Here is a 22945-nt window from a genome sequence, read left to right as displayed (position 1 = left end):
TGTTTACCAGGGCAGAGGGTGTGGGAAGGGGTAAGTGCGCCCTAAAGCGCGTTAGCAGATGGGGAGCGAGCAGGCAGCCAAGTTGGACGGAGGCTGCGATGCTGCGTGGTGAGCACCCGTTAGCTCAGCCACTCTAGCTTCCTCCTGTGACTCACTCGGCTGCGGGTGGGGAGGGAAGGCCGTGCTGTGGGATGCCGTGTGCCTGCCCCTTGCATGCTGCATCCCAGGCAGGGTATAGCTGGAGCACCTTTGGGCGCCCTGCTCATGGCAGCGTGCCAGGCTGTGCTCCAGTGCATTGGCATGGCCCTTCGCGAGCGTGGGTCAGCTGGCCATGCCCTGGTCAGCGGCACACGGTGCAGCTGGGGGGCCCTGTCAACGGCACATGGTGCAGCTGGGGGGCCTGCCCACCCGCTGCTGGCACCCAGCCATGCTGATAGCACGTGAGGCAGGTCGCGCGGTGCCCAGGTTGGGTCTCGGTGGGCAGCAGCAGGTTGGGCAGGAGCAGATGCCCCAAGCACCCCTGCCCGCGTGGGCTCGGGGCAGGCAGGCAGGTCACAGCTTGTGGGCAGTGGGGTTCAGGGGCTCCCCCGGAGCGTGGTGGTGGGGGGGCAGCATATCTGCGTGCAGCCTGCCTGGCGTCGGCGGGGGGCCCGTGGCAGCGGGGCTGGGCATCCTCCCAGGTGAGGCCTCTGCCTGCGCGGGGAGAAGAAAGGGGCTTTTGTCCTCCGGGAGACTAGGGCTGAGCGGGCAGCCCTGCGCGTGGGGGCACGGGGGCCCGTGGGCTGTTTGGCGGTAACCGAGCCCGACCCCTTGGCATTTGCTGCCTTCGCCGCTTCCCACGGCGGGAACAAGCAGCGCGTTTTGCAGGCGGTGCCGGGAGAAGAAAGGCCGCCTTGTCCGCCCCAGCGGTGGGGCGCCGGCCGGGGCGGCCGTGCTCCTGCCTCGCATTCCTCCTGCAGAGCTGGCTGGAGAGGGGCCGCACCCCCGAGGGACAGGCTGGGGGGACGCAGGCATCTCCTGTGCAGCGAGGAGCCAGGTAGGGGGCTCTGCTGGGGCGGAGGGTGATGCCGGGGGGCCATCAGTGGGCAGGGTGGGCGTAGGGGAGCAGCCAGACGCCGGGGTCCCCCCCCCCCGCCCATGGCCAGGTAGGGCTGCCTTTGGAGCAGGCAGTGCTGGGTCGAGGGAGTTGGGGCAGCAGACGGGCAGGAGTGGGGACAGATCCCCTGGGTGGAGGGGCAAGGGGTCCCCCCGCAATGCTCACCCACCACAGCCGTGCTGGGAAGGGGTTAACACCGGCACAGGATCCCACCCTGGCCCCGCTCCCTTCCTATGCATCAGCCCAGCCCCTCCTGGCTTTTCCTCCTTCCCCGACATTGTAGTGGGGCCTGGGCGCAGGCAAGGAGCAGGGGCTCAGCTGGGCTGTGGGGTCTCCGGATACTGGGAAGTGCGGCCCCCCTGTGCCCAGGGGACATGGGCACACTGCCACGGAGGGTCCCGCTTGGTGCCCGGGCCAGGACCGGGTGGCAGGTAAGGGAAAGCGGGCATCCCACCTCGGCAGCCGGCGGGCACCAGGGAGCTGCTCTGGGGGTACTGCGTCTCTGCTTCCCCCTGCCCCGGCTGAGCTGTCCCCATCCCGCACGGGGTGGCCATGGTCCCCACAGAGCCCTCGCCGTGGGGCAGCTGGCCCTGGCGTCATGTAGAGCCGCCCGGGCTCTGTCCCAGCCCTGGATCCCACGCCTGGTGTTTTCCAGCATTTCATTTTTTCCGCAGTGTGTAATAGCCGCCCGCTCGCCCCCGCAGCCGAACCCAGCGCCGGTCGAGCCAGGGGGGTCCCTCGTCCCGCGGGATGCTGGGGCTGGTGGGACCGCGGGCAATGCTACGGGGGGCCGAGCCCGGGGCTCCTCCCAGTGCCCTGGCCATGCTGGGACTGGGGTCTCTAACGGGGGTGGGAGCACTCCCTGGTCCAGCTGCTCCAGCTTGCCCTGGAAGGGTTAAGCCACACTTGGCCAGGCCTGGGCGGAAGGGAGGGACAAGGGGAGCAGCAAACAGTAAATTTAGTAACCCCGGCGCATCCCGGGCTGTGACGGTGGCGTGAGCGCCGGGTGACGGAAATCATTCCTCCCCAAGCTACCTCCTGCCTATGCGGAGAACGGCAGTGGGTGGCTGCTCTGGCGGGCAGCAGCCCTGCCAGCCTGGCGTGGGCACGTGTGCCAGCCAGGCAGGAGGCAGGCAGGGACGTGGTGCGCTCAGCTGGGCTTGTGCACCCTGAGGTGCTTGCTGCTGCCTGGCTGTGCAGGAGCAAAGGTGCATGCCCAGGTGCCAGGGACGGGCACTCATGGCACGTGTGGGTGTGCCGGGGCATGCTGCGGGCCATGCACAAGCAGGCAGATGTTGCTGGGGTCAGGTGGATGCTGTGCTCACATGTCCTTGTCCACCAGCGGCCATCGGGGTCTGTCTGCCCATTGCTCTCGGCATTTAGGGCATGCGTTTCCTACACCACCTCCCCAAAGCCGAGCCAGTGTGCCGGCTCCTTCTGGCACCGTGTCCTGTGCTGACGCTTGGCGTGTGCGTGGGTTTCCCTGGGCAGACAGAAGCACGTGCCTCACTGGGTGGGGATGCTCGTCGGCTTTGGGCAGCTGCTGCAGGAGTGGAGACGGGAGCTCAGCAGGGGAATCCTCTTGCTGGCAAACGCCAGTTTGGGGTGGGGTAGGGTTTGTGAGGGGCTGCCAGACATGCAGGCTGCCGGCAGGGATGTGCGGGAGGAATATGGCAGAGCTGTGCCCAGCGTGGTCACCTGTACTGACGTCCTCTGTTTCTCCTGGCAGCAGCCCGTGCCTGAGAGTACCTGGCGTCTCCAAGCAGGAACCATGGAGGCACCTGGCAGGACCCCTGCCAGCCCAACCCACAGAGTCCAGACCATCATCCAGGTGAGCACGTGGGGCCACGGGGCCTCTGCCCTGTGGGAGCACGGGGATCCAGCTGGGAGCCCTTCTCCTCCGCAGCCAGCCCTGCCACAGGCGGCCGGCGCTGCCCTCCAGCCTCTCCTCACGCCAATCCTATTACGGGATCGGTGGCAAAGCCAATTGAGCTAAGTGGCTGGCAGCTCGGATCCTCTTAGACGCAGCCCAAGCCCTGGGGATCTTCTGCTCCCACAGTGGCTCACCTCTGCTCCCCAGGGCAGGCAGCACGGGCAGGAGGGGAGCCCTCAGCTCCTGCGTCCTGCTGCTGGACTGTTCTGCCTGCATGTTGCTGTGCCTGGGCATCGCTCCCTGCCTGCGTGCACAGCTCTTTCCGAGCAGCCCGAGCCAGGTGGGCAGCACAGGGGAGTGGGCTGTAGCCATGGAAGCTGTGAGCATCTCTCCCCTCTCCTTCTGCAGAGCAGCCCCCTGGACCTGATTGACACAGGCAAGGGGCTGAAGGTGCAGACAGAGAAGCCACACTTGGTAAGCCTGGGCAGCGGCCGGCTCAGCACCGCCATCACGCTCCTGCCCCTGGAGGAAGGTGAGTGCTGGCTGCCGGGGGGGTCCCCGTGGGCACGCCGGTGGCTGGGATGCTGAGCCACCCTCTCTGCTGGCAGGGAGGACCACCATCGGCACGGCCGCGAGGGACATTGTTCTGCAAGGCCCTGGGCTGGCCCCCCAGCACTGCTACATCGAGAACACACGGGGGACGCTCACCCTGCACCCCTGCGGCAACGCCTGCGCCATCGACGGCGTGCCGCTCCGGCGGCCCACGCGCCTCACCCAAGGTAGGGGCGGGGTCCGGTCTCCAGAGCATGACCTGATGATGGCGGGCGGGGTTGTACCGTCGGGTATCAGGGTGTTTGCGGATCCATCCTGTGATTGCACATTCCCTCAGGGATGCTCCTGCCTCTTTGCCCTGGGGTGGGGACATGCTGGATGCTGGCAGCCTTTGGGAACTGGCTTTGCCACTGCCACGTGCCAGAGGCCTGTGCAGCACATGAGATTGGGAGGGAGAAAGCAACTCTGGCTGGGCAGTGCCGGGCAGAGTTTGGTCCCTGCCACTGCACCCATTTCCCAGACAACAGTAGAGATGCTGAGCCAGGTTTAGGAAGGGGAGATGAAGGAAGAAAACAGCTTGGCTGTTCCGGAGCGTTGCTGCCGGGGACCCGCTGCTCTGCTTGTGTGGCCGGAAGGGCTTGGACCCTGCTGCCCCCCTGTCCCCGGCCGTTCCCGAGGGAGCGTGGGCAGAGCCGTGGGTCCCCTCTCCCCGCGTGTCACAGCCCGTGTCACGTTTTCCGTCCCTGCCCTGGTTCCCGGGGAGGACCCTCCGCCCGGGCGGCGGGGCAGGGTGAGGCCCGGCCCCCGCCGTCCCCGCCCGCCCGCCGCCCCTCCCCGGGGGCGGTGCGTGGCGCTGCCCGGGCGGCGGCGGCGGCGCGGTGAGTGCGGCGCGGCGAGCGGGGGCCACGCGTGTCCGCGCCGGGGGGGTGGGGGGAGCGCTCCCGTCCCTCCGTGGGTTGCAAAGCCCCTTTGCCGCCCCCTCCCCCCCCCACCCGGGGGCCGCGCTGCGGCCCCTCTGCGCCTTCCCCTGCCTCTCCCCGGGGAGGGGGGACCCCACCGGCGTGGGCGTCCCGTCGGGACAATGGGAGCCACGTGGCCGCCGTCGGGGAAGGGGCGCGACGGCTCCGGTGTGACTGACCGCGGGGTCCCGCCGTGTCGCGCCGTTCCCACGGTGGGTGGTCAGAGCCGTGGCCTGCTGGGGGGTGCAGGCAGGGATCAGGCGAGACCCCGGTTCTCCTGCCTGGGTGGCCGCAGGCAGGGACACTGCAGGGCAGGGTCAGCGTCTGTGCCCGGCCGCAGCGGGCCGAGCCGTGGGGCTGCGAGGCTGACGCTCGGGGCGTGGGGTGGGGGTACCCCACTTTGCCGGGGTGATGCACGGCTCAGCCGGGGCTGGGGCCGGGGCCGGCCTGTGGGGAAGGTGGAGGTCGGTGATGCCCCGAGCCAGAGGAGCGGCTGGGCTGGAGGAGCCACAGCCGGGCCGGGCGCTGGCATCGCCGCCTGGCAGGCAGGATGCTCTCGCCGAGCCGGGGGTGCTGCGGCAGCTCCTGCCGGGGAGCACGACTCCTTCCCTCCCTGCCGCTCGGACAAGGAAGCCAGGCCCCGACGGCGGTGATGGCGTTCATCTGTACGGCCTCTCACTCGCCTTGTCGCGAGCCTGGGCGGCCGGGTGCTCCAAAAAACATGTCCCCTCCGGCGAGGGATTTTCGGCTGCGGCTGTCGGTGCAGAGCGAGCCTCTCCCCCGGGCCCTGGCAGGCACTTCAAAGCGGGGTGTGTCTGCAGCACGGAGCCTTCCAGCCACCCGCTGCTCCCCGCTGCCGGCTCACGGCTCCCTGACACAGCGGGCAGCAGGGGAGCAGGCAGCAAGGGAGCAGGCAGCACACGGCCCCGCTGTCTGAGCCGCGTTCCTCCCCAGCGGCCTCGCAGCAGCCTTCCCCCCAGAGGCCTGCCACTTTGGGCCAAGAAGAGGTGCTTTGCAGCCGGGGACAGGAGCTGTCTTGTCTGCAGCTGGCAGCCGCGCAGGCCCTGGAGCGCTGCCAGCTCCCCTGCGGCAGCGCGGCCCCCGGCAGGGACCCCAGCTGTGCCTGCGCCTGCGACGCGCTGCCTGCAGCTGCCAGGGAGTGACCTGGATTTCAGCCTCCCCCTAAGCCTCTGCTGACGGCAGGAACCCGCTCCCCTCCTGGGGACGCATCACAGGGCCAGGCAGCGCCCAGCTGGCTGCCTGCGCTGGCTCCCGCCTCGCCTCTCTCCAGCACCACTCCAGCGTGGCCGGCTGCGGCTGAGCCCTCTCCCCTCTTTCCCCAGGGTGCACCATCTGCCTGGGCCAGGCCACCTTCCTCCGCTTCAACCACCCTGCCGAGGCCAAGTGGATGAAGAGCATGATCCCGTCGGGGGGCAGGAGCCCAGCAGCTCTCTACGGGCTGCCAGCAAGTAGGTGATCCCCCCTCTCACACCAGGCAGGGCAGTGGGGACGCCGGGGCAGTCCCTGCCCGGCACCGTCAGCCTTCCCGTCACGCGATGCTCTCCCGGCCCTGTCCTGCCTGGGCTGCCGCACTCGGGAGTGGGGCTCGCACCTGGCCGCGGATGTGCCAGCCGTTGACTCGGCACGGCAGCTGCGCTGGCGTTCGTTAATGATTAATATTGCCTTGGAGAGGGTAATTGCGAGGGCAGTGAGGCATGGCTCCCACCTCTGCCCAGCCTGGCCGTGGCAGAGCCGTCACCCATCAGCCCGTGCCAGGGATGCAGGGTGCGCGGGCCCCCTCCGGCTGCCTTGGAACCCGTGTTTACGTGCTGGGGTGGCCGTGCGGAGGCTGCGAAGGCCGTTTCGCCAGCCGCTTATCTTGCTGTGTCTGCCTGTCTGTGGGGCCAATGGGACGAGTGCCTGCGCTGAGGTCCGGCACCGCACTGAGCTCCCAGCATGTCTGAACCCCCAGCAGCAGCAGTCCCTGGGCTGGCAGCCCTTCTCCCTGCCCCGACTGGCACGCCCTGGCACGGGGAGAGGAGCTTGGCAGCCTCCTCGTGCCACGTGTGTGCCGGGAAGGCAGCACGCCCCGCAGCTGGGGGACGGGAGGAGGGACGCAGGGAGGTGTCGTGGCTGCAGAGCATCCTGCGACTGCAGAGCATCCTACGACCGCTGCCCGCGTGGACCGCACGCAGTCCCTGTCTGCTCTGCGGGACTGGATGGGATCACACGGGCAGGGCTGCAGCACATCTCTCTGGGCATGGAGGCACTGCCGGCTGCTGCGGGGGAGCCCCTGGGTGCCAGGGGGTGACGCAGCCTGGGTGGCATGCTGTCCTGGCCAGGCTCCGCGCCTGCCGCTATTAGCTTGTCCCCTGAGTGACAGGCACATCGGTGCTGTGTTGAGAGGACTGGGCAGCCTGGGCAGGGGGCACGCCAGCTGGGCGCGCAGGGAGGCTGCAGGTGACGTGTCGGTGGGTCTGGACGCACTGCGGGTGTGCGCTCGGTGGCTTTTGGCCGTTGCATCTCTGCCCCTTTGCTGGGGTGCCAGAGCATGCCGGGGATGAGCGGTGGGTGCTGGTGGCTGGTGCAGGCAGCTGCTCCCGGGGAGTGGGGCTGGGAGCTGCTGGCATCGTAGGGATGTCGGGAGCAGGCATGTCGGGAGCAGGCGGCTGGGCTGCGCTATCAGGTTTCTGTCTCCCTGGTAATGAGGCCAGCGGGATGCCGGCCTCCTCCCTGGCCCAGCTCCCCAGCCGGCCCGGGAAACGGTGGCAGTGGCACGCAGGCAGCTCTGGGTGAGGGGGAGAGGTGCTGCGACCCGGCGCTGGCTCCGCAAGGCTGTGTGGAGGGGTGATGCAGGGGTGCTCCGTGGGGCCCCAGCCTGGGTAGGGGCTGTGGGGGGGTCCCGCCATGCTGACGTCTGCTCCTGTGTCTTCCCACAGACCCTGAGGCCCTGGTGAACGGTGGCCAGCAGCCGGCCGAGCGCAGGTGTCCCAGCCATAGCTCCCTTGTCAGCTCCATCGAGAAGGATCTGCAGGACATCATGGACTCGCTGGTGCTAGAGGAGCCGGTGTCCCCCAGCGGCAAGAAGCCGACCCCCTGTGGCCGGTCCCCCCTCTCCCCTGTGGTGAATGGGGGTGGGCGTTGCCTTCTGTCCCCCCTGTCCAGCCCTGGGGCAACCTCAGGGGGCTCCAGCTATGAGAACGCTTCCCCCGCCTTCTCCCCCCTCTCCTCCCCAGCCAGCAGCGGTGGCTACACCAGCCCCTCACCCAGCAGCCAGGAGCAGGGTCCGGCTGTGCCCCCCCTCGTCCCGCTCCGCTCCTCCAGCTACAACCACGCCGTGCAGCCGCCCCCCCAGCGCCCACCCCCACCACCCGGTGGGGGTCCCGGCGAGCCTTGGCCGGCCGAGAGGCTCGGGGACCCCCAGGCAGGCAGCCCCCGGCTGACACCCAGGGCGGTGCCGTGGCCACGGGCAGCTCTGCAGGAGCGGCCCCCCAGCCCCTTCCGAGACCCGCGGGACCCCCTGGCCCCCAGCCGGCAGCCCACTGGCAGGGCGGTCGCCGACGCCCGGCTGCAGCCCCCCGAGAGCCCGCGGGCAGCCCGGAGGAACATGGAGAGCATGCGGGAGCTGCCCCCCCTGAGCCCCTCCTTGTCGCGCCGGGCCGCCAGCTCCCGGGCAGCCCCTGATGCCCCCTCCCCGCAGCCCCGGCTGGGCAGGGAGGTGCCCGGCAGCCCCCGCACCAGGCGCAAGGGCCCAGAGGAGCCGAGGGGTGCCGGGAGCCCCTCGCCCCCCCTGCCAGCGGAGACCCCCCCCCCGCCGCCCCAGCTTCGGTGCCTGCCTGAGCCCGACATACGGGCTGGGCTCCGCAGCCATGCCCTCCCCCCGGCAGAGCCCCCGTGCCCCCAGGAAGCCCTTGGGGGATCCGCGGCCTCCAGCAGGGCCCCCAGGGCCACGGGAGCGCAAGAACAGCATCACTGAGATCAGCGACAACGAGGACGAGCTGCTGGAGTACCATCGGCGACAGCGGCAGGAGCGGGTGCGGGAGCAGGAGATGGAGCGCCTGGTGAGATCTGGGGCTGGGGGCGGCACAGGGCCGTGTTTGAGCATGGGGCGCCCTCTTTGCAAACACCTTTCGGCTTTTGCTGCTTTAAAACCCAGCTCTTGCCTCTCGGGGATTTGCTACAGCTGTCAGGCTGCCGGCTTATCTGGGGGGATTATGGCCAGGAGCTGCCGTTGGTGCACGGCAGTTCTCTGGGAGCACAAAGCCCCTGGCTCACAGCAGCCCGGGGAAACCCGCGGGGTCGGCACGGCTCCGTGGGGCTGCTGGCTGAAATTGTGGTGCACCCGGCTTTGCAAAACCATCCACATCTCGTCCAGCCCTGCCAGGGCCGTGTCTGCTGGTGACGGTGCTGTGGCTTTGTGGGCACTGCATCTATATTTAGGGTGGATTGAGTTTTTATAGAGCCAGCAGCTGCCTGGGTGGGGTTTGCCCCATGCATCTGCTGGTCCTGGGGGCTGTGCAGCCAGAGCCCTGTTTGCTCAGCCCTGACTCACGCCTGGCGCAGGCGGCCTGACTCACTGCCTGGAAATAGCAGAGGTGCTCGGTGGCCGGCGCTGCTGCCTGTAATTAGTCCGTCTCCAGCTCCCGGCACATCGTGTGCCTGGCTCTGGCACAGGGTCGGGGCGGGCTGCATCGGGCTTTGCAATGTCCCCAGCCCCTCCGAGCATGCGGGCAGTGCAAAGAGCAAGCCTGCATCCCGATGCCTGCCGTTGGTACGGGGTCCTGTGGGCTCTGGTGGTGGTGCGTGCTGGGATGGGCGCCACGCTGACCGTTCTTCCCTGCAGGAGCGGCAGCGCCTGGAGACCATCCTGAACCTCTGTGCCGAGTACACCAAGACGGACGGCACCGAGATGGGCGACGTGCACCGGCTCCTGGCTGGCGATGCAGATGCTGGTCAGCGAGTGCCCAGGGGTGTTGTGGTTCTGGGCGGTGCTACCAAGGAGCTGCAGCAGAGGGAGAGCCTGGAGAGGTCTGACGAGGAGAACCTGAAGGAGGAGTGCAGCAGCACTGAGAGCACCCACCATGAGGTGAGGGGATGGCCGTGCTCTGCCATGCCGTGCCGTGCCATGCCGTGCCGTGCCATGCCGTGCCAACCTGCCCTCTCCGCAGCACGAGGAGCTGGCGGGCCCCCGGGCCAAGGAGGCGCAGCGGCTGGAGGAGGAGCGCGTTGGTGTGCTCGGCCGCCTGGACCAGCTGAAGAGCCGCGTCAAGGAGCTGGAGCAGCAGCTGCAGGAGACATCGCGAGAGGTGAGGGGACAGGGTGCTCTGCTGGGTGCCCTGTGGCTCGCTGCCCTTGCCAGCCAGTGCCCAATCCCGTGGGCATGAGCTGGATCCGGCCAGGGCAGCCATCCTGACGCACCCATGCCTGTCCAGGCGGAGATGGAGCGGGCACTGCTGCAGGGCGAGCGGGAGTCAGAGGCGGCACGGCTGCGGCAAGAGCAGGAGGCGGTGCAGCAGCTGCAGGAGAAGCTCTCCAGCCTGGACGCCAGCATCCGGAAGGAGCGGGACAAGGTGAGCCCCGGGATGGGGCTCCCCCGGCACAGGCCGTGCTGTGCCCTCCCTGGTGCTCGCAGCCAGTGCCACGGTGCCCGGTGCTGCAACGGTGCCCCATGCTGAGGCGTTCCCCTGGAGACATGTTGTCCTGTCCCCCGGGCTCTGCAGAGGCATCGAAGAGCATCCCCTCTGGGTTCGTGTCGTGTGGGGGGGTTGTCCATCTGTCTGTCTGGGACTGGTCCCCCAGCCCTGCCGGAGGAGACAGGGCTGACCCTTGGAGTGCGTTTTGGCCGTCGTCCATTGCGCCAGCGGGGTCTTGCAGGGAGGTTCTGTGGTGCGGGCCCTTCCCGGATGGCTGCTGCCTGCAGCAGGCAGCACCCACCCCAGGGTGGGGGGGTCTCGCCCTGCCCACTCCCTGCCCTTGCCGGGTGGGGGGGCTGTGTCTTGCGGCAAGTCCCCCCTCTCTGCTGCCTGTCAGAGCGTCTTCATGCATGATGGTGGCCGCCGCTGTAGCATTCAGGTCGCTGGAGGTGGCCAGGAAATCGTTGCGGGTGTTTCACTCGGCTCAGTGGCTGAGGAGGGGGGCCCAGCCCCCTTTCCCTGGAGTCGTCTTTGGTGTATTTGCTGCTGTGATCTGCCAGCCGTGCCTGAAGGCACCCCTGCCGCTGCGTGCATGGCACGCCCGTCTTGGCTGCTGGTTGCTGGCCGTCCCACAGCCTTGCAGGCAGCGTGGCACGGCCCTGGGCAAGCTGCTCCGCAGCAGGAGAGCCACCGGGACCTGGCTGCCTGTGGCCGGTGTTCCCGCGCAGCCTATGCCTGGGTCCCACCGGCAGCTCTGTGGCGCTGTGATACGGTGCCAGCATCCCTGGGGGTCTGGCCGGCCCCATGGCTGGAGGTGCCTGGGCTGTTCGGTTGCCTGTGGCTGGGCAGAGCTGCCATCAGCACCTGCCCGCCATGCTCACGCAGTGTTTCGGGTTTTTGTTCTGGTTTTGGTCTTCCAGCCCTTTGCAGGCGTCTTCTCTAGCCAGGGGCAGCCTTGTGCAGAGCCAGGAGAGGAGCACAGGGAAATCCCCCTCCCAAGCTCTCTGCTGACCTAACCACCTGCTTTCCTAACCAGCCTGCACTAATTGCATTAACGGTGCCTGCTCTGAAGTCTGCCATCACCTCTGACATCTCTGCATGCCCAGGAGCCCACTGAGCACCCTGTAGCCCCTGTCCCGGGGCACCTGTCTGTGCCAGCCCTGTCTCCCCTTCAGTGTGTCCTGCCGTGTCCCTTTGCATGGATCGCTGTGTCTCCGCGCTGCCACAGCGTGGAGCAGGGTTTCTTGCAGCGTGCGTTTCCCCACGCCTAGCCCCTGTACGGGGCTGCCAGACCTGCGGGAGGTGATCCCCTACGCCAGCCCCGTGTCGCTGGCCTCCGTCGTGCTGCTCCTGCGGCTGTGGAGGGAGAGTTAGGGATGCTTCCCCCTCCTCCTGGAGCCAGGAGCAAGTGTCTGCTCTGCCGCTAACTCAGTGCAGCCTGAACAGCTCCAGCAGCAGGGGTGGACCTCATTACTCACGGCCATCCCACAGGCAGCCCTCTTCTTCTGATGGAGAGGGGTGGTCCATGGTCCATCAGCCTGTGTACAGGACCTGCTGTGCTTAATTGGCAGTGTCCCGGATGGTGAGCATCAATCAACAAAGATAGATAGTTAGCAATTGTTCAGAAGGTGTGTGTGGTGCAGCCGTTTGCAGGATCAGGATGACTTTATCCGTGCTGTGAGCGTCGATCTTTTCACTGCCCGTAAGTGGGCTTTCGACGTGGAAACACAAGGCTGAGGTCAAGGGCTGGCCGTAACCCCTCTAACACTGCCCAGCCGGGGGCCCCATGGCTGTTGCTCTCTTGACCCCTCTGTAGATGCCGTGATGCTCCTCCCCATGAGCCCCCTCTTTTTCCAGCTGAGCCCCTCTCTAACTCTGCAGCTTCTGCATGGCGCGGATTTGAGAAGTGTGTTTTCTCTCTTTTTTTTTTTTTCCCCCCCTTTTTCTTTTCTTTTGTTTTGTTTTGTTTTGTTCTCCCTCAATTCAGGAAAGGGCAAAGGTTGATGCTGAAAGGAAGGAGCTAGAGCAACTCCGGGCGCTTTACCATGAGTTGAAGAGCCACCTTGATAAGTGCCCCGAGTCAATGCGGGAGCAGTTGCGGGAGCAGATGCGAAGGGTCAGTGTCTCCCCCCACCCCTCCCGGACCATGGCCCACCTCCCTCCGCTCCAGCTTAGGCCAGCTCTTCCCCACCAGCCGGGGCTGCACTGGGAGCGTCTCACCCGGGCTGGAGGCGGCTGGCACCGGGCACCGCCGTCCTGGTAAGCTTGCTGCTCGCCCGGGCCCGGGACGCGGTGCTGGCTCAGCAAAGCATGGGGTTGCCCCCTGCCGCGCAGCCGCCGTGCTCCTCTGGACTGGGCAGGGCGTGAGCACGGATCCTGCCCCACAGAGGAGGGCAGGCTGGGGAGCCTTGGGGACTGCTGTGTCCTCATCTGTCTGCTTCCAGTTATTTCCCGCGAGCGTTTATTTACACGGTGCTGTCGGTTTATGTTACTGCCAGTCTGCTGCATTTTTTCCCATTATCTGGTATTTTCCGGTACCGGCCGAGCTTCCCCAGCCCGTGGCCTGCCACTGTGCAGGTAAACCCACCTTGCCACAGCCTGCTCAGGGCAGGCACCCCCATGTTGGATGAAGGTCCCGGTGTGCGGCAGGCAGGGACAGTGATGCGGCGGTCCCGGTGCGTGGGAGCCTTTGGTAGCCACCACGCCGGCAGTGCTGTGCCATGTCGCGAGAGCAACAGCTGCCCTGCTCCCAGAACAGGGTGAAATGCATCCCTGCGGGGAGCATGGTGCAATTGCTGCCAGGGTGGCACTGGCAGACCCTGAGCTGAGTGCTACCGTGTGCTGTTGGTGCTTGAAGGCTGGGAGGACGTGCAGGCGTTTGTCTGGCGCGGTGCTCGTCCGTGGGGGCTCTGCTGCCCATCAGCTCTGTGATGCAGGGCTGCATGTTGGTGGTTACGCCAGCGCAAGGTGTTTTGCTGCCTGGTAGGGCAGCCCGGATGCGGTTCGACAGGGGCAGCTAGTCTCCAAGGGCTGGGTGAAGCCCCCAGCCATGGTGAGCTCCTCGTCTCACGGGGGTGGCGATGGCTCTGACCTGGCCGGTGCCTGGTGTCTCCATCGCCTTCTCCAGCCAGGCGGAGGTTGATGGTGGCTCCCACGTCGCTGGCGCATGCTGGCCTGGGGCGAAAGCTGCCTGTGCCCCTGCACAGGACACCAGGGACAGGTTTTGCCACGAGTCCCCGTTCCTGGCCAGCGGGACGTGGGAGAATGGCAGGTTTCACTGCGGGAGACCTGCCTGCCCATGGGGCTGCTGCCAGTGGGATGTGGAGGTGCCTGTCCAGAGGGAGTGATCCGCCATGCCCTTGTGTGTCCGAAGGAGGCGGAGGTGCTGGAGACAGAGGCCAAGCTGTTTGAGGACCTGGAGTTCCAGCAGCTGGAACGGGAGAGCCGCCTCGAGGAGGAGCGTGAGGCGCGGGGCCAGCAGCTCCTGCAGAGCCGGGCCGAGTGCCACCGCAGCATCACCCGCAGAAAGGTAGGGGCAGAGATGGGCAGCGGGTCCAGCGCGGCCGACTGCGCCCCGTGGCCCCAGCTGAGCCCTGCGGCTTGCCAGCAGCCAGCTCATCCCCGCTGCCTGCTCCCCAGGAGCGGGTGGCTGCCCTGGATGCCCAGGCTGCCCAGATCCGGCTGCAGAGTGCTCAGGAGGCCGAGCGCCTGGCCAGGGAGAGGAACGACGTCCTGCAGCTCCTGCAGAAGGTATTGCAGCAATTGGGGTTTCAACATGCGCTCCCTGACCCTGCGGGTGCCCGAGGCAGGGGACAGGATCGCACCGGCTCTTGCTGAGGTGCTGACAGTTGGGGTGAACCTGGCGGGGGACTGGCCACAGGGTGCCAGTAACCATCGGCTACTTCTGCTCTCGCTGCCACCCCATACTTAGGAGAAAGAGAAGCTTCTGTCTCTGGAGAGGCGATACCAGCTCGTCACAGGCGGCAGGAGCTTCCCCAAAATGTCCTCAGCTCTCAGAGAGGTAAGTGGGGAGAGGGGTTTACGGTCCCTAGGGCTGCTCGCCTGCCACCCCGAGCCGCTGTTGCCAGCGGGGACGAGCCTGGTGCACTGCAAGCTCCGCTCTGCAGCGGCTCCTGTGCTCCCAAGCGCCTTCTGGCCAGAGCCAGGTGCTCCTGTGGGTTGCAGAGACCATTGCCAGGTTGGGAGGGAGGGAGGGAAATGCAACAAAGCTGGGCTTGGGATCAGCTGCATCTCCCCTGCCACGCTGCTCGGGTGCTGCAGGAGCCCCAGAGCAGTCCAGGCTTTTAGCAGGTGGCTCAGCGAGGGCTGCGCATGCCCCTGAGGGAAGGGCTTGGTGTGGCTGCAGAGCACCTGGGGCCCCATCCTTGCCGGAGAGCAAGCATGGGGCTGTCTTGGTGCCAGTATGGGGGAAATTCTTCCAATTCACGTCCAAAGGCTTTTAGGTGGGAGTGGGTTGCCCGTTGCCCTGCTCGTGGCTCTGAACGGGGAGCCAGAGCCACGGTGCCCTCGGGGGACCGTGGTGCTGCCCGACCCGCTGCTGGGGAGAGGGGCAGGACGGCAGAGTCCCCTTGCGCCTGCCTACAGTGGGGCTCCTGCTGCTGCCACCTTGCTGCCTGTGCCCACCTTGCCTACGTGATCTTTACCCTCCAACAGGAGACCCTCCATATCTCAGAGCCTTATGAGCTGTTGGAGGGAACTAAGCCCCTGAGCCCCCTGCCAGCAGCAGCTGCCTCCTTAGCTTCTCCTGCCGCCCGCTCCTACCCCAAGGCACAAGAGGTAACGGGACTAACTGCATGTGCTTGCTCGCTTGCCTCCTCCTTGGCCAAGCCGCCACCAGACTCCTTACGCAAACTAACATGGCCTTTGGGCAGCAGGCCATCCCCACAGCAGCACGCTGAGGTGGCACATCTGGGGTATTTCTGATTTAGCTCTCCGGTAGTTGTGCTCATTAACACTCGGACCCTGATTTCAAGTGCCCTCCTGAGCCCACTGGGCATCCTGGCTCCCGCTGCCGCCCTCGGTTTTAACTCCAGCACGGCGTTGTATGGCACAGGGATCCCTGTGCTTCCCCCTTGCCCGCCGCTTACCCCCTGGCTGGGCATCTCCTGACAGCATCCTTTAGGGTCCTGCTAGTCTGGCTTCCCCAAAAAAAGAGCAAATCCCCAGCTTTGGCGTGTTTGGCTCAGAAAGGGTGAGGCAGTGTATTTTAACCTGGCTCAGAGCAGCTCGAGGTGCATCATCTGATGCTGTCGCACTGGGGAGAGCCTGTGGCTGGGGACCCTGGGGGACCCCGAGATCCAGGTGATGGGAATGGCTGAAGGCGCCTGGGGCCTCGGCAGGGCAGGCTGCAGCCCTCCGTCCCCAGCCTGCACCCAGCAAAGCTGCACCTAAGGTGGCGTGCTGTGACGCCCAGTCCAGCTCTGGCACCTCACTCGGTGCTGTGCCCCGAGGCAGCCACAGGCAGGGAGGGCAGCAGGGCAGGGAAGGGCTGGGCAGGCGGCGGTGGGACACGCGCGCGCGCAGGGAGATTTGCTCCCGCTTTGCAGTCAGTGCCATGATGCCAGCGCATGGGTCTAACTCTCCTCCTTCTCCTCCGCTGTGGATTTCTAGGAGTACATGAGGCTGTCTGACGTTTTCAGGTTCTGCAGCAATGCACGTGGCTCCAGCCTGGACCCTAAAGCTTCTGCTGCTGCCCCCGCTGCCGCTCAGCGCTCTTTCTTGCTTGCTGTACCTCCTGCAGCCGATGAGGTACCCGCTCCAGAGCACGCTTGGGTTTGCTCCCTTGGGTTGCCCACCGCATCCCGGGCAGCAAGGATGCTGCAGACCATGTGGCCTCCCCATGTGCCCTGGTGCTCAGAGCCCACCTCTCTCTTGGGCTGGGGGACTTGTCCGGCTGCAGCTGAGCAGGGAGGAGAGGCTGGAGCCACCCGGTCTCCTTGCCAGGGAGCGCTTCTTGCCTGCTCCGGATGGGCTTTGCCCTCTGGAGCAGCAGCTGTGGGGCTGGGGAGCAGAGCAGGTGCCCTGCGGGGCGGGAGGGCGTCCCTTTGCCTGTTGGACCCAGTCCTGGCTGCCGGTTCCGGGCGAGGAGGATGCAGAGCAGGTGGCGACCTGACCTGGTGCCCAGCACCGGAGTGGTGGGCAGCACCAGGTGCCCTTCCTCCTGGGGACGTGGCACCCTCTTTTGGGGGCTGGAGCCGCCTGCTCATTCCCCTCTGCCTGCTTGCCCTTGCTCGGAGCCTCTTCTCCCAGTTTAATTTGCTTCTCTTTGCCCAGTATGTGACTGTCGAGCAGCTCTCAGGCATCCTGGGCGGCCTCCACACCCCTGCTGCTTCCCTGCTGGGCCGCGCCCTTCCAGCTCCTTCATCCTCAGGCTGTGCTGTTCCTCCTCCTCCTCTTCCGTCTCTCTCTTCTCCCTCCATCTCTGCAGAGGTTTGTGTCCCGTTTTCCTCCCTCCACCTCCACGCCCTCCCCGGGAGGTGATGGGGACGCATGGGAAGGGGTGAGCTGCGGATGAGGCTGAGCAGTAGCCTGGGCTCTCGCCAGCCTGCGCACCCCTTGCTGCCCTGCCCGCTGCTTTACTGCCTGCCTGGTGCTCTGCCGCCTGCCTGAGCCCTGCGCAGCCTGCGGTGCAGGGCAGGGGAGTCTCTCTGCCCTCCTGGTGCTTGCATCGGCTTTCGCCAGCCCAGTGAGTAGCAAGGGGGTCCCAGAGCTGCCGGGACTCAGCCAGGGAGTGCGCAGGGTCCCCGGGGGTCTGCAGGTCCTCTTCTGGGAGGGCAGTGCAGGCGCAGGCAGGGATGCTCCAGCCTCTCTATCTCTGTGCATCTGTCCTTGCTGCATTTCGCCCTCCCTCCTTTCTCACACGGCATCTCTCTCCAGATGGAGCAGCAGCTGCCAGGGGGCCCTGTGTGGCTCCCGGCTCTTGATTTAGAGAAGTGGTACCAGGAGGTCATGGCTGGCTTTGAGACCTCCTCCTCCTCTGTCTCTCCTCCTTCTTCCCCTCCTCCGCTTCCAGCTAAAGCTCACTCCTCTCACAAGCCTTTCCAGGTAATCCCGGCTCCCCGCCACTGGGCTCAGGCTTTGGGGCTGCCAGCCACAGCGGGAGTGGGGCAGCACGGGGATGTTCCCACTGGCTCTGCACCCTGGGCGCTGCGGGCACCCAGCTGCTGCAGTGGGCAGGGGCAGAGCAGACCCACAGTGGGCAGCACGTCTGGGGCAGGCAGCTGCTGCCTCCTTTTGCCTGTACCCCTGCCAAGACTGCACCGACACAGGGGCAGGGTCTGGGAAGGGGATGCTCAGCCCCACCGACAGCTGAGCCATCCATCCCGGGGGGCTTTTGCAGCCCCCCCCCCCATGCCCCTCTCACCTCCGTATCTCTGTGCCCAGGTCTATCGTGCCAAAACGGAGGGTGACGCTGGTGCCCTCGCCCCTCGGAGTAAGAGCAGAACCCCCTCGTCCTCGCAGCTCAACCTCTCCATGCTGGGGCGCAGCCCCTCGCCCAAGGTATGGCTGCCGGGGGAGGGGGCAGGCGTCGCATGGCTGCAGACACCCCAGCTGCGGCTCCTGCGTGCCTGGTGCCAGCCCCCATCCCTATCCCTGCAGCTGACCGCCTGCCGTCCTGCCCAGGGCCCCCCGAGCCCGGCAGGCAGCCTGCCCCGCAACCTGGCGGCCACACTGCAGGACATCGAGACCAAGCGCCAGCTGGCCCTGCAGCAGAAGGGTAAGGTCTGGCTCTGTGTCCCAGCTCTGCAGGGTGGTGGGACTTTGGGAGACGCTTCCCCCGCTGTCACTCGGGTGATGGAGAAGGGAGCCCGGCCAAAGGCGGCAGCACCGGTGCTCCGGCGGGACGCAGTGCCTCTCTCACGGTCTCTCGCTTTTCCCCTCTCTGTCCCTCCCAACCCCTCCACCCAACGGTGTGTCTCCAGCTGAGCCGCTCCCAGCAGAGCCCTTGCAGCCGGGCGATCTACCAGGTAGAGACATGGGGTGGCTTGGACTGCCTAGAGCAGCCCAGAGGCAGCATCATGGCTGTTTGCTCACACTTTCTGCCATGCATAGGAGGGATATGGCCAGTCCAGGACGCCGGGTGCCTCTCGGCATCCGCTTCGGGACAACCCTGGGCATCTCTAACCAGCTAATGCTTTGGCCAGCCTGCTCCTGCCAGCCTGGCGCATGTGCCCCCCTTGGCTGCCTGGACTCGCTCCTCCTGCCTGGACAGATGCTGCTTGTCATCTTTGCCAGGGAGTTGTGACAGCGGCTCCCACCTCTGCACCCACTATCCCTCCCTGGCTCCAGCAGCTCCTGCGGCACCTTCTCCTGCCTGCGCCATCCCCTTGCCTGCTGCGGTGCGGCTTTGAGTGCAGCATGCTCAGTTGTCGTCATCTTCTTCCCATGGCGCAGGTCAGCAGGTGATCGAGGAGCAGAAGCGGCGGCTGGCGGACTTGAAGCAGAAAGCGGCCGCCGAGGCTCAGTCCCAGTGGGAAGCCCTGCATGGGCAGCCCCCCTTCCCCGCCGCCTTCCCCCCACTCGTGCATCACTCCATCCTCCACCACCACCACCCCCACAGCATTGGACCCCGGGCTGACGAGCTGGACCATGCGTATGACACCCTCAGCCTGGAGAGCTCGGACAGCATGGAGACAAGCATCTCCACCGGCAACAACTCAGCCTGCTCGCCTGACAACATCTCCAGGTAACCCTGGGGCCAGCTCCCGCAGCTGGAAGAACAACCCATGCTGCTGGCCACGCCACTGGCTCGAAGTCCTTCCCGCTGGGACAGCAGCTGCGGCTGTCTTGCAGTGCCAGTGGGATGGAGGCGGGGAAGATCGAGGAGATGGAGAAGATGCTGAAGGAGGCGCATGCAGAGAAGTCGCGGCTGATGGAGTCCCGGGTGAGTGGGGGCACCGGCACTGTGGCTGGCCCAGGAGCAGGTCCCCAGTCCCTGGACCTGAGCGCCTGTGCCTGCCGGCAGGAGCGGGAGATGGAGCTGCGGCGGCAGGCGCTGGAGGACGAGCGCCGGCGCCGGGAGCAGCTGGAACGTCGGCTGCAGGACGAGACCACCCGGCGACAGAAGCTGGTGGAGAAGGAGGTCAAGCTGCGGGAGAAGCAATTCTCACAGGTGCGGGGTGGGCTTCCCCCACCAGCGTGGGGTTTCTTTTTCCAGTCCGGCTGCCAAGGCAGACCCAGCTCCCCTCCGGTGTCCCGGGGGGGAGACCTGGCTCTCACCACTGCTAGCAGGCTTTGCAGGGCTGCATTGCTCTTCCAGGCTCGTCCCCTGACGCGCTACCTCCCCATCCGCAAGGAGGATTTCGACCTGCGGCTGCACATCGAGTCTTCTGGCCACAGCGTGGACACCTGCTACCATGTCATCCTGACGGAGAAGATGTGCAAGGGCTACCTGGTCAAGATGGGTGGCAAGATCAAGTCTTGGAAGAAGCGCTGGTTCGTCTTTGACCGCATGAAGCGCACCCTCTCCTACTACGTGGGTGAGTACCTGCACTGCCCCGTGCCCTGCACCATTGCCCCTTCCCCATGCCATTGCCCGCTCCCCGTGCCATCACCCGTAGCGCCGCGGTTGACACCCGGTCCTTCTCTTGGGCAGATAAACACGAGACGAAGCTGAAGGGCGTCATCTACTTCCAAGCCATCGAAGAGGTTTACTATGACCACCTCCGCAGCGCAGCAAAGGTGAGAGCCGGGCACTGCTGCCGCCCTGGTGTCCACTGGGACCCCCCAGCCTCGCCATCGCCTTCCGCCACCCAAGCAGGAGGCAGCAGGGCCGCTCGGGCCTGGAATGCTCCCGGAGTGGGCCCTGGTCCCTAGTGGTGCCAGCTCCTCGGGGTGCTGACGGCAGGACTCTGGTTCTGAGCTTTGGGGGCGGGGGGGGGGGGGGGGCGAAGCGTGGCACGCTGCTGCTCAGAGGGGGCCAGAGTGCTGACCCTGTCCTACTCTCCTCCCCAGAGCCCCAACCCCACGCTCACCTTCTGTGTCAAGACCCATGACCGCCTCTACTACGTGGTGGCACCCTCAGCTGAGGCCATGCGCATCTGGATGGACGTCATCGTCACTGGGGCGGAGGGGTACACCCAGTTCATGAACTGAGGCTGTGGGGGTGCTGCGCACCCCAGAGCCGCGAGCTTGACGGACTCCTGAGCAGCCCAAGCAGAGAGGATTTCCTGGGGGGGCCGTGGTCCTTGCTGCGCCCCGTGCCAAGAGCCATGTGTGCCATGGCGGTGGAGCCGCGCTGTGCCCCACGCCAGGCGGCACCAAGCATCGCCTGCCAAGGCGAGGGAATAATTTTTTTTTTTTTTATGTTGACTTTTTAAAAACAAAGTATATTGGAGACGTATCAAAGTGCTGAAACGTAAAAAGCTGCCAAAGACCTGCTGGTGCCGGGAGCGTTCTGCAAGGGCGAGATGCTGGATTTCACACTCGTGCTATTACTTGCTGTCACAGTGGCGGGGCCTGGGGCGGGGCGGGGGGCAGGAGCAGAGCGGGGGCAGGGGTGGGGCCAGGGTCAGAGGCGGGGCCTCCAGCAGGGGCAGGGTCCAGGCCAGAGGCAGGGCCTGGGGCGAGGCCAGGGTCAGAGGAGGGGCTCAGGGAAGAGGCAGGGTGCAGGGAAGAGGTGGAGGGGGGTAGGAGTGGGGCCAGGATCCGGGCCGAGGCGGGGCAAGAAAAAGTAGGGGCGGGGCTCGGGGCAGGGGCGGGGCTCGAGGCTCCGGACAGAGGCGGGGCTCGGGGCAGGGGCGGGATGGGGCTCGGGGCAGAGGCGGGGCTCGTGGTGGGGGCGGGGCGGGGCTCGGGGCAGAGGCGGGGCTTGGAGTGGGGAGGGGCTCGGCGCAGGGGCGAGGCTCGTGGAAAAGGCGGAGCTCAGGGCAGGGGCGGGGCTCGGGGAGGGGGCGGGATGGGCCTCGGGGCAGGGGCGGGGCTTGGAGCAGGGGCGGGGCTTGGAGCAGGGGCGGGGCTCTGGGCAGAGGCGGGGCTCGGGGAGGGGGCGGGGTGGGGCTCGGGGCAGAGGCGGGGCACCGGCCAGGGGCGGGGCTTGGAGTGGGGAAGGGCTCGGTGCAGGGGCGGGGCTCGTGGAAGAGGCGGAGCTCAGGGCAGGGGCGGGGCTCGGGGGAGGGGCGGGGCTCGGGGCAGAGGCGGGGCACCGGCCAGAGGCGGGGCTTGGAGTGGGGAAGGGCTCGGTGCAGGGGCGGGGCTCGTGGAAGAGGCGGAGCTCAGGGCAGGGGCGGGGCTCGGGGGCGGGGCGGGGCTCGGGGCAGAGGCGGGGCACCGGCCAGAGGCGGGGCTTGGAGTGGGGAGGGGCTCGGCGCAGGGGCGGGGCTCGTGGAAGAGGCGGAGCTCAGGGCAGGGGCGGGGCGCGGGAAGGGGGCGGGATGGGGCTCGGGGCAGGGGCGGGGCTCGGCGCAGGGGCGGGGCTTGGAGCAGGGGCGGGGCGGGGCTCTGGGCAGAGGCGGGGCTCGGGGAGGGGGCGGGATGGGGCTCGGGGCAGGGGCGGGGCTCGGCGCAGGGGCGGGGCTTGGAGCAGGGGTGGGACGGCGCTCGGGGCAGAGGCGGTGCTCGCGGCAGGGGCGGAACGGGGCTCGGGGCAGAGACGGGGCACCGAGTAGGGGCGGGTCTCGGAGTGGGGAGGGGCTCGGGGCAGGGGCGGGGCTCGGGGCAGAGGCGTGGCTCGGGGCAGGGGCGGGATGGGCCTCGGGGCAGAGGCGGGGCTCAGAGTAGGGGCGGGGCTTGGAGCAGGGGCGGGGCTCGGGGCAGAGGCGGGGCTCGGGGCGGGGGCGGGGCTCGGGGAGGGGGCGGGACGGGGCTCGGGGCAGAGGCGGGGCTCGCGGTGGGGGCGGGGTGGGGCTCGGGGCAGAGGCGGGGCACCGGCCAGGGGCGGGGCTTGGAGTGGGGAAGGGCTCGGCGCAGGGGCGGGGCTCGTGGAAGAGGCGGAGCTCAGGGCAGGGGCGGGGCTCGGGGGAGGGGCGGGGCTCGGGGAGGGGGCGGGACGGGGCTCGGGGCAGAGGCGGGGCTCGGGGCAGAGGCGGGATGGGGCTTGGGGCAGGGGCGGAGCTCGGGGCAGGGGCGGAGCTCGGGCAGGGGCGGGACAGTGCTCAGGGCGGAGGCGGGGCTCGCGGCAGAGGCGGGGGTCGTGGCGGGGGCGGGACGGAGCTCGGGGCAGAGGCGGAGCTCGCGGCTCCGGACAGAGGCGGGGCTCAGGGCAGGGGCGGGGCTCAGGACAGGGGCGGGACGGGGCGCGGGGTATGGGCGGGGCTCGGGGCAGGGGCGGGGCTCGGGGCAGGGGCGGGACGGGGCTCGCGGCAGGGGCGGGGCTCGCCGCAGGGGCGGGGCTTGGAGCAGGGGCGGGACGGGGCTCTGGGCAGAGGCGGGGCTCGGGGAGGGGGCAGGACGGGGCTCGGGGCAGAGGCGGGGCTCGGAGCATGGGGGGGACGGTGCTCGGGGCGGAGGCGTGGCTCGTGATAGGGGCGGGATGGGGCTCGGGGCAGAGGCGGGGCTTGCGGCTCCGGACAGAGGCGGGGTTCGGCGCAGGGGCGGGGCTTAGAGCAGAGGCGGGGCTGGGGCAGGGGCGGAGCTAAGCGCAGGGGCGGGGCTTGGAGCAGGGGCGGGACGGTGCTCGGGGCAGAGGCGGTGCTCGCGGCAGGGGCGGAACGGGGCTCGGGGCAGAGACGGGGCACCGAGCAGGGGCGGGTCTCGGAGTGGGGAGGGGCTCGGGGCAGGGGCGGGGCTCGTGGCAGAGGCGGGGCTCGGGGCACGGGCGGGACGGGGTTCCGGGCAGAGGCGGGGCTCGGGGCAGAGGCGGAGCTCGGAGTAG

The 22945-nt window shown here is 67.8% G+C and overlaps 1 protein-coding gene across 1 annotated transcript; it reads left to right on the top strand.

The window, feature by feature from the left end:
• Positions 1 to 1470: 1470 nt before the first annotated feature.
• PHLDB1 (pleckstrin homology like domain family B member 1) lies at positions 1471 to 20465 on the top strand. The gene is given in 27 exon segments (XM_059829673.1): positions 1471 to 1527; positions 2829 to 2927; positions 3378 to 3501; positions 3578 to 3748; positions 5824 to 5949; positions 7420 to 8282; positions 8284 to 8541; positions 9324 to 9566; positions 9649 to 9786; positions 9913 to 10050; positions 12101 to 12229; positions 13487 to 13642; positions 13753 to 13863; positions 14045 to 14134; positions 14788 to 14910; positions 15745 to 15882; positions 16408 to 16563; positions 17011 to 17178; positions 17518 to 17634; positions 17758 to 17851; positions 18057 to 18101; positions 18529 to 18820; positions 18928 to 19018; positions 19100 to 19246; positions 19394 to 19613; positions 19730 to 19815; positions 20089 to 20465. Coding segments are annotated over 27 exon segments (4521 nt in total). The 3' UTR covers positions 20230 to 20465.
• The last annotated feature ends 2480 nt before the right edge of the window (positions 20466 to 22945 follow it).

Source organism: Gavia stellata, chromosome 26 (assembly GCF_030936135.1).
Source record: "Gavia stellata isolate bGavSte3 chromosome 26, bGavSte3.hap2, whole genome shotgun sequence".
In the NCBI taxonomy this organism is placed as follows: Eukaryota; Metazoa; Chordata; class Aves; order Gaviiformes; family Gaviidae; genus Gavia; species Gavia stellata.
This window is presented reverse-complemented; position numbering and strand designations above follow the sequence as displayed.